The 15,862-nt window shown below is 45.6% G+C and overlaps 1 protein-coding gene across 8 annotated transcripts in view; it reads left to right on the forward strand.

Annotated features, from left to right (window-relative positions):
- The window catches only part of LOC138297158 (tyrosine-protein phosphatase non-receptor type 9-like), a 766,145-nt gene that overhangs the window by 384,204 nt on the left and 366,079 nt on the right, over positions 1-15,862 (forward strand). For all 8 annotated transcript variants that reach the window (XM_069236649.1, XM_069236659.1, XM_069236681.1 and 5 more), the window contains one exon: positions 9,877-10,526. In XM_069236649.1, coding sequence (XP_069092750.1) covers positions 9,877-10,526 — 650 coding nt within the window. The remainder of the gene's footprint in view (positions 1-9,876; positions 10,527-15,862) is intronic.

The raw sequence follows: 15,862 nt of genomic DNA on the forward strand, positions 1-15,862 counted from the left end.
TTTAAGACAGTGCATAAACTGGAAATGAAGGCAATGTTGCACTGCTTTGGCTAATCTGTTCAAACTAATACCATACGTTAAGGTTAGTTATATGAATTCTGCAAGTGATGTGTCCCACTAGCAAGCAAACAAGTGGAAGCAGCACTGAGCTTTTCTAGGGCACTTTTCCCTGCGAGATCTGTAGGACAAAGCATGGAGTTCTGTGTGCAATATTAGAAGACGTCTAGGGCTGGACTCCGATTCAGTGCAAGAATCACAACAGTCTGTTTAACCAGTGTTGCTTAGAAACATATTCAGGACTGCTGCATCCAGTACCTCTTACTGTTGTTTCCCTTTAACCATAGTTTTTCATAATTAAATGTTTTAGATTTACATGTGACCTGATCAGCCATCCTTTCCTGACTACAGTGAAAGGAAACAGTCTGGCATTTTTACTCTTGCATGCCCCTTCACTTGTCGTACCTGAAGGTCACTGTAAAATGAGACATGCCTTCTTAGAGTGAACTCTTCCCCAATTAAATCTTTCCAGATAAGTTGCTTGGAAATTATTACCATGCTTCCCTCTAGAATATGAAAGGGGTTTATACAGCTACGGCCTCAGTCTGTATCCATTGTGTTGTAGCTACCCTTCTTAAGACATTAATAAGTTAGACAATTCCATGACCAGGTCAAGCTTTTTTGCAGGACGCGGAGGTTTATAGGATAGTATTTCCATAATTTAGACTGAATGCAATAGCATTGGCATACCTTGTTCCAGTTCGTTTGCCAATAGTACCTTCATGTCTGATGGCTCCAATGCTGCATGAGTCTGCAAGTACTAGATTACTTGTTCTCACCAGAATGCATGTTGCTGCAAGTCTACACTGGAATGGATGTTGATCATTTCATTTAAAAGGTTCATGAACTCTACCATCATGGAAAAGCCTTTTAAGACCTATGTTGAGGAGGGTAGGTTCGACCTCTTCAGGCACAATAACGTATCATACTCCGTCACAGTCAGACAGCTGTAGTCACATACTATTCATCTCCATGCTGTCCTTCGGAACACTTCACTCCAAAGTGTCTCACTTTTAATAATCTGTGCTGGCACTGACCCAGACGAGGTTTTGCAATGAGTTAATTTTCTGTGCAGTCATCAGAGAATCCCTCTCCTTGTCTGAACAACGTTGTGGTGCTGGTGCTCCTCACCAGGGCTAGTCAGATGCCATGGATCCCTATTCATAAAGATGCCCTTAAGTATATATATTTTTACATGGGCCACAAAGGAGTTTGCTAAAACATGCTTTGCAACTTTACCAAAGCCACTGCAAGTAATTTCCAGAGAACCGGTGTATTCATAATGTGAAAACGTATATCCCAGCTTGAATGTGCTCTTTTTCAGCATGCTACAGATATACATACTGCTGTTGGGTTGCGGGGGGGGGGGGAGGGGAGGAAGCGTGGTTGCTAGTGCTGCTAGAGAAGGCATTGAAAGAGCATGTGTGTTTACTGGGGGGCATTGATGTTCAGACAGTATTGGGCCTGGCTGTGCCGACCTAACTTGACATTGGAGACCGATGAGAAAGTCATAGTCAGCAAGTGAGTAAATGAAAAGGGTAATAAATCCTCCAAGGGTGAAATTTCAGTGACAGTTGCAAAGAGAAGCCTTGTCTCTTTACTTTCAAGACTGGCTCTGTACTTTCGGGTCTAGTGTGCAGTCACTGAAGATTCTTAAGTTCTGTCTGGGTCAGACGTGGTGATCTCTTGCTCCGTAATCTTCTAGTTTATGTGGTATTACCATTTGCATTACATAAAATGAACATGTTTTGTGTACATTTCTTGACAATAATTATTCCTGATGGTCAAGTTTGTCAAAATTATTTGCACCACTGTTGATGAGGAAGTCAAAGAACCAATATAGCAGTGAAATTCTGAATAACTGTAATACAATGAATGACATATTTGGGAAGATCTAAATAGGCAGCATACACTGTTGGGATTAGGGTCATAGGATTCTATTCTACTTTGTGGTTTTGCATCAAGGAGATGGATGTAAAGACAAGCTATTTGAAAGACCAAAATCGTTTAAAAAAAAAAATTATCTTTGAGTTTTCTGGTAGGACAATTATCGACAACACCGTATACAGCAACATAGAACCTTTAGCGGTGAATCAAATAGTCTATCAACAAGATAATTTCAACACATTTAACCCCTCTCTCCTCAGCTGTTGCGCAGAAAGTATCTGTGGACAGAAATCAGAAATGATACATAATAATGTAATAGAGTTATTCAATTTACTGGAAATGGTCAGTGTCAGATAGGTGATCAGTAAGTGTCCTCGTAGAGGGATCCTGGAGATCAGCAAGCATGGCCGCCCAGGTCGCTTGTCTTCTATTATTACTACGTACATGTTTCATGCGGATCTCTTTACCCGTGGCCCACTCGGTGACATCTCTAAAACAATCAACGTAATCGGGGGTGGAGGGCACACTTACCCATTTCATAGCTATGCGGTGCTTTGCCCTTTGTGAGGCCCAACAATACGATCTTTCTGCTATGATTTCTACCAGATGGGGAGGGTAGTAGGCCCAGCAACACTTGACGAACTTCCATTGGAGTCTTCCACCAAGAGGCTCTATAAAGATTTTCAAGTATCAACCTCCAGTATAGAGAGAGGACTCTACATTCCCATATCATGTGTATAAAGTCGACTGTAAGACCTTGGCACCGGGGGCATGTGTCAGAATGTATAGGGTAGATAATATGCAGAGTTTTGGGGGAGAGGTAGGTCTGATGAATTAAATTATATTGTGAGAGTTTAAACCTAGCGTTGGAACTAGCTTAGCAAACTCCCTCATAGACACAGACCCAATCTTTCTCTATCACAGGGTTCTAACAGCAGCTTCTCCCATTATCCTGAATAGGCAGAGGTTTTTTCGGGAGACTGTCCCGTAGTGCCCTATATAACCATGACACCAGGTGTCTTCTCCCAACCCCCTCCATTAGCGTAGTAAGAGTTTCAGAGGTGAGTTGTGCTCCAGATAATGTGGGCCATATATCTCCCGCCGTGGCCAAGAATTTTTGGTATTGTAAGAATTGACCCGGGCCTAGGGTAAAGAATTCTACTACGTGATGAAGTGCCTTCCCGGGTTCAAGTCCCCTATTGTGTGACAGCCTCCGTCTCTCCGCCGTTGGATCAACATGGAGTCTGCTATTTTATAAAAAAAAAAGGATGCAGTATTCAGAGGGGCAGGTCTGGAGTATATGGAGCCTGCCGCAACACCCTTCTAACGACGGTCTCACAAAACCCAGACACCTGACGTATCAAGTAAGGTGTATTGAGGGGGTCCTGAGAACTGCTCCTCAACAACGCTGGGGAAGCATGTGAGAACCCTTCAGAAGAATTTATTTTCCTAAGAGTTTTTGTTGTCTAACCATGAAATGGAATGCTCTAAGTGGTATGCCATGTAATAGTTTCACGCAAGGGACCTTTATGCCTCCATGTGACCATGGTAGTTTTAACTTGGAGAGACACACTTTCTTATGCCTGCCTGCCTGCCCACAACAGGTCGACAAGTAGACTATCGATCATCGCAAAGTAACAGTCTGGGATTGTGAAGAATGTACCTTGAAGGACATAGAGACATCTGAGGAGTAGTATAATTTTTGCAATGGCTATATTCCCCATAAGGGAAAGAGGCAGGTCCCGCCAGAACCGTATGGAGGCTTGCAGGCCTTGGACCACTCTCCCAATATTAAACTACAGAAAGGCCTCCTCTGTTCGTGCTAGACGGATACCCAAATATCGGACGCTTTGAAATTCCCAGGAAAGCCCCACCGAGGGAAGGTATCTAGGGGAAGTCCTGTCAAGGAGCCCATAGGATAGAGATGGGATTTGGAAGGATTAACTTGTAGCCCGGATATTTCCCCGAATTCCTGCATGACCTACAAGAGTATGAGCAGGGCGTGGGTGGGATGGTGAAGATATATTAGGGCATTGTCTGTGTAAAGGGAGACCGCATAAATGGTCTCCCCTATAGTGATCACCTAGGAATACAATGTTTTAGAGAGTCTGACAGCCCCGGTCTCCATTACAAGCATGAACAGGAGTGGGAATAGAGGGCAGCCTTGCCTGGTACCCCTACATAGATTAATCAGGCCAGAAACCTCCCCGCCAGTTTGCACACGGGCGCCAGGCTTCATATAGAGGAGCTGGACCCATTGTATGAATTTGGGCCCCATCCCTATTTTCTTCAGGACCTGCCATACTGTAGATATGTCCAGATTAGAGTGTCAAATGCTTGTTCAACATCCAAAAGGGCTGGTGCCAACTGGTGTTCCCGACTGCGTGAGGTGTGATGCACATGAGAGAGCTGTCTCAAACTAGGCAGCGTACTTCTCCTAGGGATAAACCCAGAGTCTTTACCAGGCTTGGGGATCATTACTACAAAAAATGTCTGAAGCATGGGGGAAGGCCACCATTCTGGAGGGCCTCTTCAAAGTTTATCAGCCAGGATGTCCATATATCTATGATAGAACTCAGCAGGAAGACTGTTGCTTCCACAGTTTTTTTGCCATCTTCAACGTCCTAGTTACTGCCAGGAGTTCCTCATATGTCCAGCCTATCCAGTTTAGTACTGTCATTGTGAGTAAGGGTGGGGAGCATAATTTCTAGTAAATTATCTATGATGGCACTGGCTGGATTGGTCCTCGATCAGCATAAGTATCACTTAAATGAGAGTGAAAAACAGTATTAATGGCTTTTTGTGTGCAGACAGAATGTCCTATGTTGCCATGTAAAAGCATGATTGGGGTCTGAGAGTGTTCCTGCTTCACCAGGCGTGCCGGAATCGCTCCAGCTGTATCCCCCTCTGCATGGAGTCTCTGAGCGATATGCAGTGAAGGTATATTTTTCTAATCTGTGCCAGTCATCTAAGAGTCTGGCGTGCTTCGCGCCAGGCCAGTATGCGCTCTGGGTGTAATTGAAGTGCTATCTCAAAGTGTCAAAAATCAAGCAATAATACACGCGACTATGGGTGGGTGTGGCTGGTGTATAGCAGGAAAATTATCTGGTATGTGGGTTTGTAACTCACCAAAGGTCACTAAAGTGTAATTCATGCATTAGGTCATGTAAGGCCTCTGTCATACGAGGTGCGGTATGTGGTTGGGATGGAGCGTGATTTAGGACACCATTTAGGAGGCAGTTGCAATCCCCTGCCAGGATTATATCACCCGCTAAATACGGGGTGGCAGCCTGCATTACATTAGAGTAGAAAGCCACGCAGTCAGTGTTGGGTGAATATATATTAAAAAGAGAAATCTCCCGTCCCTCTAGGGAACCATATAAAATCACATAACATCCTTCTGGATCCAGGATATGATTTCGATGGGGAGAGGGCACCTTGAAGGGGGGGGCGCACCCATATTAATACTGCTTGGACGTAACCTGAGTAAGATTTGGCATACAATTATCCTCCCCAGGGCTTTCGAAGAAGTGGGTTTCTTGCAGAAATGTAATGGATTCCTTGTAACGTTTTAAGTATGTGTGAACCCTCCGGCGTTTGTTCAGTTGGGCAACACAAGGGACATTCCATGTTATAAACTTTTCAGTACTGTCTGACATTTGTTGAAAGTGATACTCCCTCTCCACACTCCAAGTATATAAGTACCATGTTTGTGATGGCACCTCAGGGCTGAAGGCTGCTTTTCTGAGATAGTATGTCTGTGATGCACAAGAGTAAGAAGCTTCCAGTTTCAACTTTTTTATTGACCCACAATAAACTCCCAACTCCCCCCTCCCCTTGGGCAGTAGCACCACAACCATCCACCCAGCATCCTGGCAATTGTAGGGTGGCAACAGCTGCCCCATTTCCCCAAATGAAACAAAAGGGAAAGGAAAAGGAGGAGTAAATTAGAACAGATCAAAAACAATACGAAACAGAGCTAGGAGTTGGTATGCTACAGATGTGGACACAAGAGAGGGTGCAAGGCCAAGCACACTCAAGCTCCCTCACCATAGCACACAACTATCTCCTAAAGCATCCTGCCAGTTGAATCTAGCATTAGAATAGACTTGCATTGTACAGGGGTAGTGGTCATCCGAACCCTCATCCATGGCCCATGTTTGTTGCAGTATTGTATATGCACGAGTGTTTGGCCTGGCTGGGCGCCGGTTTATGCAAACTAGGTTCAGGGGGTCAGAGTTCCATGCAGTAGGGGCATAGATTCTGGTTAATAAAGTGCTCACTGTGCACTGATTAGAGCTTTTTGCCGGTGCTGCCACTTGCTGAGCCTCATGTGTTAAGGCGCTGCCGAAAGGACTCTATTAAGTCAAGATATACGTCTGTGGAGCGGAGTGTTCCATCAGGGCACTCCACAATCTTCCCTGGACGTCCAGTGTCCTCAGGACTGTTCTGTCGTCTTCCTTTTCGATTGGAATTAGTAGATTGTCCCTGTGGGTGAGGAGTCCGTTGTTTCATGCGCTGACCAGAGTTTTAAGGGAGAGTATCCAGCCAGTCATTAGCTTCAGCGGGATTGAGGAAAACAGAGCTGACCCCTCATGTTGGTCCCTGAGCTTTGCCAGAAATAAAAAGCTGTATTCCAGGTTAAGATCATGCATTCTTTTCTTAACAGCAATACAAGTTCTTCTTTGTTCTTGCACTGCTTGACTGTAATCTGAAAATATGGAGATCGACTTTCCCTGGTATAGAGGAGGGTCTTGTATCTGGATGGATTGTAGTATGGCATCGCAGTTGCAAAAATTGGAACAGGCTGGCAATAATAGCTTGTGGGGAGCCCCAGGTTTCGGTAGAGGTTCAGCTCCCTATGAGCCCTCTCTTTAGAGAAAAACTTTGAGTACCTTTTAGGCATCAGAATCGTCGTTATCCATTTCTCTGGAAAGAGCTCAGCGGACTGCCCCTCCGCCCTCTCCGGAAATCCTACGGAGCGGAGGTTATTTCTGCAGGATGGCCCATCGGTCCTCTATGCACTAGTCCAGTCGTGTTGTTAATTAGTTTCTGTAAGTCTGAGACTGTTGTACTCAGGCATCGAACCTCTTGTTGTAATGCGTCTGTGTCCTGTTCTGTCGTGCCAATCCGGTCTAATGCTTTGCGTAGGTCTACACGAAGCAAGTTTACAGCAAGCGCTACTGCTTCGATTTTGTGGACCACTTCATGTTTGGATCCTTGAGTTGCTGCCATGAGATCAATGAGGGAGAGGGTAGAAGTCTCTGTGTCTTCGACTGGAGCTTCTGGGCCTGGGTCTACCTTGGTCTCCATTCAAGTAGAGGATTGCATTGAATGGGCGTAGTTTACAATTTTGTTGAACTGTGCGGATTTGAAACTTATGTCTTTTACCATGGTGGCAGTACCGGGTCAGGCATAGTCTCACTCCATGGTGCCAATTCTGCAGGAATTTCAGGGAGGTTGGTATCCAGGTGGAGGAGGGCTGTACTTGTAGAGACAACAGCACTGTTCAGTGAAGCCCCTACACAGGCAAATGTACAACCAGTGTCTGTTATCTTATTGGGAGTCAAGAGCCATCACACAGTGCCAGGGTGCAGTAAGAAAGGTAGTCTCCAATGACCAACCTGGTAGCTCAATATGATGTCTTTGCCTGAACTCAAGCTGTCAGCAAGGTTATAGTACGGAGGAGCAGGCCAGCACAGAGGAGACATGGGGAGAGGCGCAGGCCCCGCGGCGTGCCTAGCAGCCCAGCCAACGAACAGTCCAGCATGCAAGTTTTTTTTTTTTTATGTGCTTGCAACGCGGGTCTTCAAGAGTCCCACAGGGGTGAAAGGAGTCCCCAGCTGGGGTACACAACTGTCTGCTTCACCCGCAGGCCATCTGACTATCTGCCCGTTCGGCTCTTCCAGGCTCAGCTGCACCGCTGCAGCAGGCCTCACCAGGTTGTGTCGGTGCTCCTCCACCAGTAGCGTTTTGGGGCTAGGCCGCTGTCTTTGGGCTCGGGTCCTATGCGTCGCTGCTCACTCCGCAGTGCCTCAGGCACAATTGTTGTTGGAAGCAGGCAATACAAACAAAAAAAAAAGAGTTGTCAAGATTGATTTACGTACATCTCTGTCGATTTTTAAGGGTTCAGTGGAGCAAAGTTTGGTATTTCTTTTGGAGCAGTGTGAATTTCTGACAATTTTGCACCTTCATCCACACATACAAGCCAGATGCTTATCTTCAGAAATAGTTGGTAGCATATTATTTTACATTTGATTTTTTTATGTGTATGTTCTCGTTTACTTTCTACCAAGTAGAAATGTTCCATACTCTGACTCCTGTTCTGTGGGTCCCAACAGAATTATCTCTGGAGATCACAAGTGATTGACTTTTGTTTCTCCGAAGTTTTGACAAGGGCAGATAGAGGTGGCTTACATATGTAAGTATAGCAATGAGAGTGAGCAGGTGCACTATATTACATGCAAAGCATTGCTTAAGCATCTGTGTGAAATGTTCATATTTTTGTTTTAAAACTTTTGGAGAAATCTTGCTGAATAAAGTCTAGCCTTTTCCCTATTATCTGTCACATTTTATATGTTGCACTCGTATGCATAATTATCTGGTTTTGAAACCTGAGTGAATGTTATTTTCTGAATAATGACAATGTCTCTTTTTGAGTGGGGTGGGTCACTAGAAACATGTAATCCTTTGACGCTATTAAAATGGCCACCTAGCGGCATGGCCGGATCTGCAATCATGGTAGATGCCAGCCTCAGTCAAGTCATCATGACCCTGGAGGAAAACCAACATATAATGATGGTTACATCACCATTCCAAACTTGTTAGAAGTGAGGGAAGCATTGCAGTGTCTGCTAGAAAATGTTTAGAGTGTGGTCCCATGGTGGCGGGCATGCAATGGCTTGTGAAAGTGGTGGTCCTCTTCTTTTCTACCTCAGGACTTACTCATGTGAGGACTGAAATGGCAGGTGCCGCATAGCACAAAAGGAGAGCACTAACCTTACGATGCAGCGTAAGCACCTGTTCCTGGTGGCAATGTAACATGTGCAGTGAGCAAAGGTGACCCACTTGCTCTTCAGGGCACTGTAAACAAGTGACAGCAAATGCCTAGATGAAGCAGTTAGTTGTGGGTGAATGTAGTGGCCGGCGGTGAGTTGGCAGTTAATGTGTTCAGGGCAGCAGGAGCTGAGCATCATCATGATTTATAAGCAAAAGGCCACAGGTGGTACAAGCGGGAGAGCACGGTGAAGCTTTGCGTAGAGCAGTGCATGGAGAGTGGAATGTAGCAGTGCTACACCAGAGGTTACACACCTGGGCCATGGCAGCAACAAGCCTACACTTTTTTTTTAAGAGCAGGTCTCGCTAAAGGAAAAGCAGTGCTTGGGAGCAGCAAACGGGCAAAACCGCTATCATATAGAATAGTAACACGTGGTCGTAGGCTAATGAAACCTAGGCACTTGTCCTGGTGTCACTCCCTCTGTTGAACCCACCGCCTCCCCTTCCCTGACATGGATGTGCTGAAAGGACGTGAGGGACAAATAAAAGTGAAGCGAGTGGTAACATCTCTGCATAATAGGCAAAATACCTTAGCAACCATTTCGATAGTGTAGGAAGACTGCAGGGCGCAAGCATAGACTAAGCACCACAGAATGCATTCTGATCGAGACATCTGAATACAAATAATGAAAACAAAATGTTAAAGTTAGTGTCCGATCCGAACAGAAGCTATGGCATCTAAGTCGGTTATATGTGTGTACAAGAGAAATGCCCTAGGTCTCACAATTCTAAACATGTTGAAATTGACATCCAGTATAAATAATTCCTCTGTAGCAGATAGTTTTGTGCTGCCTCTTACTTTTCACTTTGTTCTTGTTTTTATTTTTAAGAAATATATGGAATTAATTGCTAATGTACCTTCCATTTTTATTATAGGTGTGTACATTAAAAGCTCATGAATTGGTAAACCACATACCTAAGGAGTCCTTGCCAGAGCATTTAGGAGGAACCTCAAAAATAAGCCATGTGGCGTGGATCCAGGCATGTGTTAATTCTAGCCAAAATGAAGGGAATGGCGACTGTATGGACCATATTTTTGAGTTCTACACACCAGACCTGAACCCTCCCAGTGATGGACTTAATTCAAATTGCACTCATCAACCTGTATATACCGAACTTTTACATAACCATTACCACGAGAGCAGAACTAGTAATTTTGTTACAGAGACCAACAGACTGAGTAACTGTGAACAGTGGAATGGTTCTGCAGTTTGTGCCAGCCAACGTTTTGGTGATAAAGAGTCTTCTGCGAACACAAATTGCAGGAGACCACCACCCCAGTCAGAGACTCCACCAGACACACCTTTATACAAACATGCAACTGATAATGTGAAGATTCCTCCGTTGCCACAGAAATCTCGACCTCTGCCTTCAACAATAGAAATGTCAATTCATGTGCCAGAGCAGGGTGGAATGACTATAGCAGAATTAGTTCAGTACATCAAGAGACACAAAAAGAAGGGAATATGCCAAGAATATGAAGAAATTAGAAAGGAACCACCAGTGGGATCATTTGATATATCAAAGTAAGTTCTTGGTCTATTGTTTGATAGATTAGTAGTTTCAATTCCACTTTAATGATGTTTGCATTTCTTTAATGATTTAAATGATTTATTTATTTTTACGGAAATTACAAAATGTTTTACCAGCAAGGGATCATATATATATATTCGGTGGCATGTGTAGCTGCAGATACACATGCTATGCACAGGTCCTGCCATCTAGTGTTGGGCTCAGAGTGTTACAAGTTGTTTTTCTTCGCAGAAGTCTTTTTGAGTCACGGGACCGAGTGAACCCTCCTTTTCGGCTCCATTGCGCATGGGCATCGACTCCATCTTAGATTGTTTTCTTTCCGCCATCGGGTTCGGACGTGTTTCTTTTCACTCCGGTTGTTCGAGTCGGAAAAGCATTACAAACTCTAAATTCGTCGGTATTGTTTTTGATCGAGTACCATCTATCATCGACACCTCGGTACTGGTGGACACAGATCTCTACTTGCCCTTCGGGGCACCCGCGCCCAACTTGGGCCTGGTCGGCCCGACCAAAAGTCTTGTCTAAGCCTCATGGACCAGACCTCGTTTAGATTCTGCCCTCGGTGGCACACCAAGTATCCTTACACAGACCAGCATCTAGTCTGTAACCTGTGTCTATCTCCAGACCACCGAGAGGATACTTGCGAGGCCTGCAGATCCTTCTGCTCGAAAAAGATTCTGTGAGACCGAAGAGCGCGAAGGTTAGAGATGGCTTCCAGAAGCACTGAAAGCCTCGATGTAGAAGAAGAGGAGATGATCCACACCGCAGTCTCCGTTCGGGGGTCCGACTTCGAGTCCGACAACGACCGACCAATAACAGCGGGCCAGCACGTGAGTACGCTTGCCCGACCCAGTCCAAGCCCAAATACAAGGCCTCAGGGATGCCACTGCCAGAAGGCCATGGCTCCACCCGTAAGAAAACTGCTGGTGACCAAGCAACATCTTCGGAACCGAGAAAGGCCACACCACCGAAGCCTTCGGACTCGAGCCGAGGCACAGGCTCTGAAATCCTCAAGCACCGACCCATCGAGTCGAAGCCCCGAAAATCCCTCTCGGAGCCGAGGCTAACAACAACTTCAGGCCTTTCGATCCCGAAGAAAACGACTTTGGAGCCGAAAAAAACACACATCTACAGAGCAGCATGAACTTTCCAAGCAATTGAAAGAAAGCCATAGATTTGCGGAAGAACTTACGCACATGGAGGATTTTGACGAAAAACTGGCCAGAATCCAAATTCATAAAGACACTGGCAAAATCCTCACTGCACCTCCTCTAAAAACAAAGAGGAAACTGGCCTTTCAAGGACATTTGGACACAGACTAGCCACTGGCTAAAGTGCCAAAACAGAGACAAAAATCTCTGCCTCCTCAGTTTTCACCTGACCAGTCTCCTCCTCATTCTCCTCACCTAACTCTCTCCCCGCCTGTTACCCCCACTGTACAGTGTCCAGCACACTCCGCGCAGTCACAACAGGATGACACTGACCCTTGGGACCTTTATGATGATCCCATTTCAGACAATAGGCCAGAGTGCTATCCATCAAAGCCATCACCCCCAGAGGATAGCACCTCATATACACAGGTTCTAGCTAGGGCAGCGGCATATCATAACGTAACCATGCACACAGAACCTCTTGAGGATGATATTTTATTTAACACGTTGTCCTCAACTCACGCCACCTACCAGAGTCTACCCATGCTTCGTGGCATGTTAAAACATGTGCATCAAATCTTCCAGGAACCAGTTAAAGGAAGAGCAATTACTCCAACGGTAGAAAAGAAATATAAGCCGCCTCCTTCAGACCCAGCTTTTATTACCCAACAGCTACCCCCAGATTCCGTAGTGGTCAGTGCAGCAAGGAAGAGGGCTAACTCCCAGTCGTCTGGGGATGCACCCCCACCAGATAAAGAAAGAAAAAAAATTGATGCTGCGGGTCAAAGGATGGCATCACAGGCAGCTAATCAATGGCGTATAGCCAATTCCCAAGCGCTAATGGCCAGATATGACAGGGCCCACTGGGAAGAGATGAAAGACATTATCCAGCATCTCCCCAAAGACTAACAGAAGAGATCCCAGCAAGTAGTAGAGGAGGGACAGTCAATTACCAACAATCAGATCAGGTCAACGTTAGACTCCGCAGACACAGCCGCAAAAACTATGAATACGGCTGTCACCATTAGGCGACACGCACGGCTTAGGTCGTCAGGCTTTAAACCTGAAATCCGGCAGGCTGTTCTTAACATGCCTTTTAACGAACAACTATTTGGCACACAGGTTGATACAGCCATTGAGAAAATGAAAAAAGACGCTGACACTGCCAAAGCTATGGGGATGCTTTACTCAACTCAATACAGAGGCTGATTTCGAAAGCCTCAATATAGGGGAGGCTTTAGACCCCAAATATCTGAGCCATCTACCTCCCAATCCAAACCCTCTTACCAGACACAATACCAGAGAAGGGAGTTTCGGGGAACCTACAGATGACAATTTTCCAGATCTAGAGGAAAACATCAGCCCTCAAAGCAACCCACGCATACCAAACAGTGACTTCATCCACATCTTCCCTCACCACACTTCCCCTGCGGGAGGAAGACTGCAAAAGTTCCACACCCACTGGTTACCCATCACAACAGACAATTGGGTTTTATCCATTATCCAACATGGTTACTGCATAGAGTTCCCACAAACTCCTCCAGATATACCCCCAAAACCACACAAACTCTCCTCTCAACACATTTCAATGTTGCAAACAGAGGTACAGGCACTATTACTCAAACAAGCCATAGAGCTTGTGCCACATCATCAAAGAGGAACAGGGGTTTACTCCCTGTATTTCCTCATTCCCAAAAAAGACAAAACATTGAGACCAATACTAGATCTCAGAACTCTCAATCTTTACATCCTATCAGAACAGTTTCACATGGTAACACTACAGGATGTAGTCCCACTGTTACAACAACAAGATTTTATGGCAACACTGGATCTAAAAGATGCATATTTTCACATGCCCATCCATCCAGCGCACAGAAAATATCTCAGATTTGTAATACAAGGAAAACATTACCAGTTCAAAGTGTTACCTTTCGGGATTACAACAGCTCCGAGAGTATTTCCAAAATGCCTTGCCGTAGTCGCAGCATACATAAGAAGACAACACATCCATGTCTTTCCATATCTCGACGACTGGCTAATAAAAGGCAACAGTCAAACACAGTGCCAATATCATACACGTTTTGTAATAAACACTCTACACACACACACTAAGGTTCTCAATAAACTACCAACAATCACACCTACAACCAGCGCACGTTTGTAGGAAGTTGGCTCTGTATATACTATTTCAAAGTAAGAAATAGTGTGCACAGAGTCCAAGGGTTCCCCTTAGAGGTAAGATAGTGGCAAAAAGAGATAATTCTAATGCTCTATTTTGTGGTAGTGTGGTCGGGCAGTAGGCTTATCGGAGGGTAGTGTTAAGCATTTGTTGTACACACAGGCAATAACTGAGGAACACACACTCAAAGACAATTCCAGGCCAATAGGTTTTTATATAGAAAAATATATTTTCTAATTTATTTTAAGAACCACAGGTTCAAGATTTACAAACAATACTTTAAAGAAAGGTATTTCACTCAGGTATCTTAGGAACTTTGAATAATCACAATAGCATGTACAGTTTTTGCAAAAATGGCAATAAGCTATTTTAAAAGTGACACAGTGCAAAAATCAACAGTTCCTGGGGGAGGTAAGTAAATGTTAAGTTCACAGGTAAGTAAAACACTTACAGGGTTCAAAGTTGGGTCAAAGGTAGCCCACCGTTGGGGGTTCAAGGCAACCCCAAAATTACCACACCAGCAGCTCAGGGCCAGTCAGGTGCAGACACAAGCAGGCACAGAAAGTATACCCTCAGCGGCACAGGGGGCGGCTGGGTGCAGAGTGCTAACAGGTGTCGGGTTTTCAATAGGATTCAATGGGGAGACCCGGGGGTCTCTTCAATGATGCAGGCAGCCCACCTGGGCTAGGAAGAGGGCCGCCTGGGGGTCGCTCCTGCACTGGAGTTCGGTTCCTTCAGGTCCTGGGGCCTGCGGGTGCAGTGTGTTTTCCAGGCATCTGGTTCCTTGAAGCAGGCAGTCGCGGTCAGGGGGAGCCTCTGGATTCCCTCTGCAGACGTCGCTGTGGGGGCTCAGGGGGGTCAACTCTGGCTACTCACGGGCTCGCAGTCGCCGGGGAGTCCTCCCTGTAGTGTTGGTTTTCCGCAGGTCGAGCCGGGGGCGTCGGGTGTAGAGCGGAAAGTCTCACGCTTCCGGCGGGAAACATGTGGTCTTTAAAAGTTGCTTCTTTGTTGCAAAGCTGCAGGTTTGTTGAACAGGGCCGCTGTCCTCAGGAGTTTCTTGGTCCTTTTAGATGCAGGGGAGTCCTCTGAGGCTTCAGAGGTAGCTGGACCCTGTGGGATGTGTCGCTGGTGCAGTTTTTCTTGAAGTGGGGAGACAGGCCGGTAGGGCTGGGGCCAAAGCAGTTGGTGTCTCCGTCTTCTCTGCAGGGCTTCAGGTCAGCAGTCCTTCTTTGTCTTCAGGTTGCAGGAATCTAGTTTCCTAGGTTCTGGGGGCCCCTAAATACTCAATTTAGGGGTGTGTTTAGGTCTGGGAGGATAGTAGCCAATGGCTACTAGCCCTGAGGGTGGCTACACCCTCTTTGTGCCTCCTCCCGGTGGAGAGGGGGTCACATCCCTAATCCTCTTAGGGGAATCCTCCATCTGCAAGATCGGCCAAACATCGGCACCGAAAAAGGCCAAAGAATTGCCGAAGACATCCGACTCCGGTCGAGATTCCGTCACTGAACGATCTCGACACCGAGAGTTCGATTCACCCAAAGTGAGGAAAATATCTTTGGAACCGAAAAAGACTATGGGGGTTATTCTAACTTTGGAGGAGGTGTTAATCCGTCCCAAAAGTGACGGAAAAGTGACGGATTTACCACCAGCCGTATTACGAGTCCATTATATCCTATGGAACTCATAATACGGCTGGTGGTATATCCGTCACTTTACCGTCACTTTTGGGACGGATTAACATTCCTCCAAAGTTAGAATAACCCCCTCAATCTGAAACCTCGGTACTGAAAAAAGCGGCTTCGGAGCCAAAAAGAAGCTCTTATACAGAAGAGCAAGGACTTTCCAGACAAATGAAGGAAAGACATAGATTTGAGCAGGAATTGAGTATAGAAGAACCGGACCATACACAAAGGAGGTTACATATCCAGAAAGAGACTGGAAAAATACAAACTTTACCTCCACTCAAATCTAAAGGGAAACTTGCATTTCAGGAGACAGAAAT

This window comes from Pleurodeles waltl, chromosome 1_2 (assembly GCF_031143425.1).
Source record: "Pleurodeles waltl isolate 20211129_DDA chromosome 1_2, aPleWal1.hap1.20221129, whole genome shotgun sequence".
Taxonomy (NCBI): domain Eukaryota; kingdom Metazoa; phylum Chordata; class Amphibia; order Caudata; family Salamandridae; genus Pleurodeles; species Pleurodeles waltl.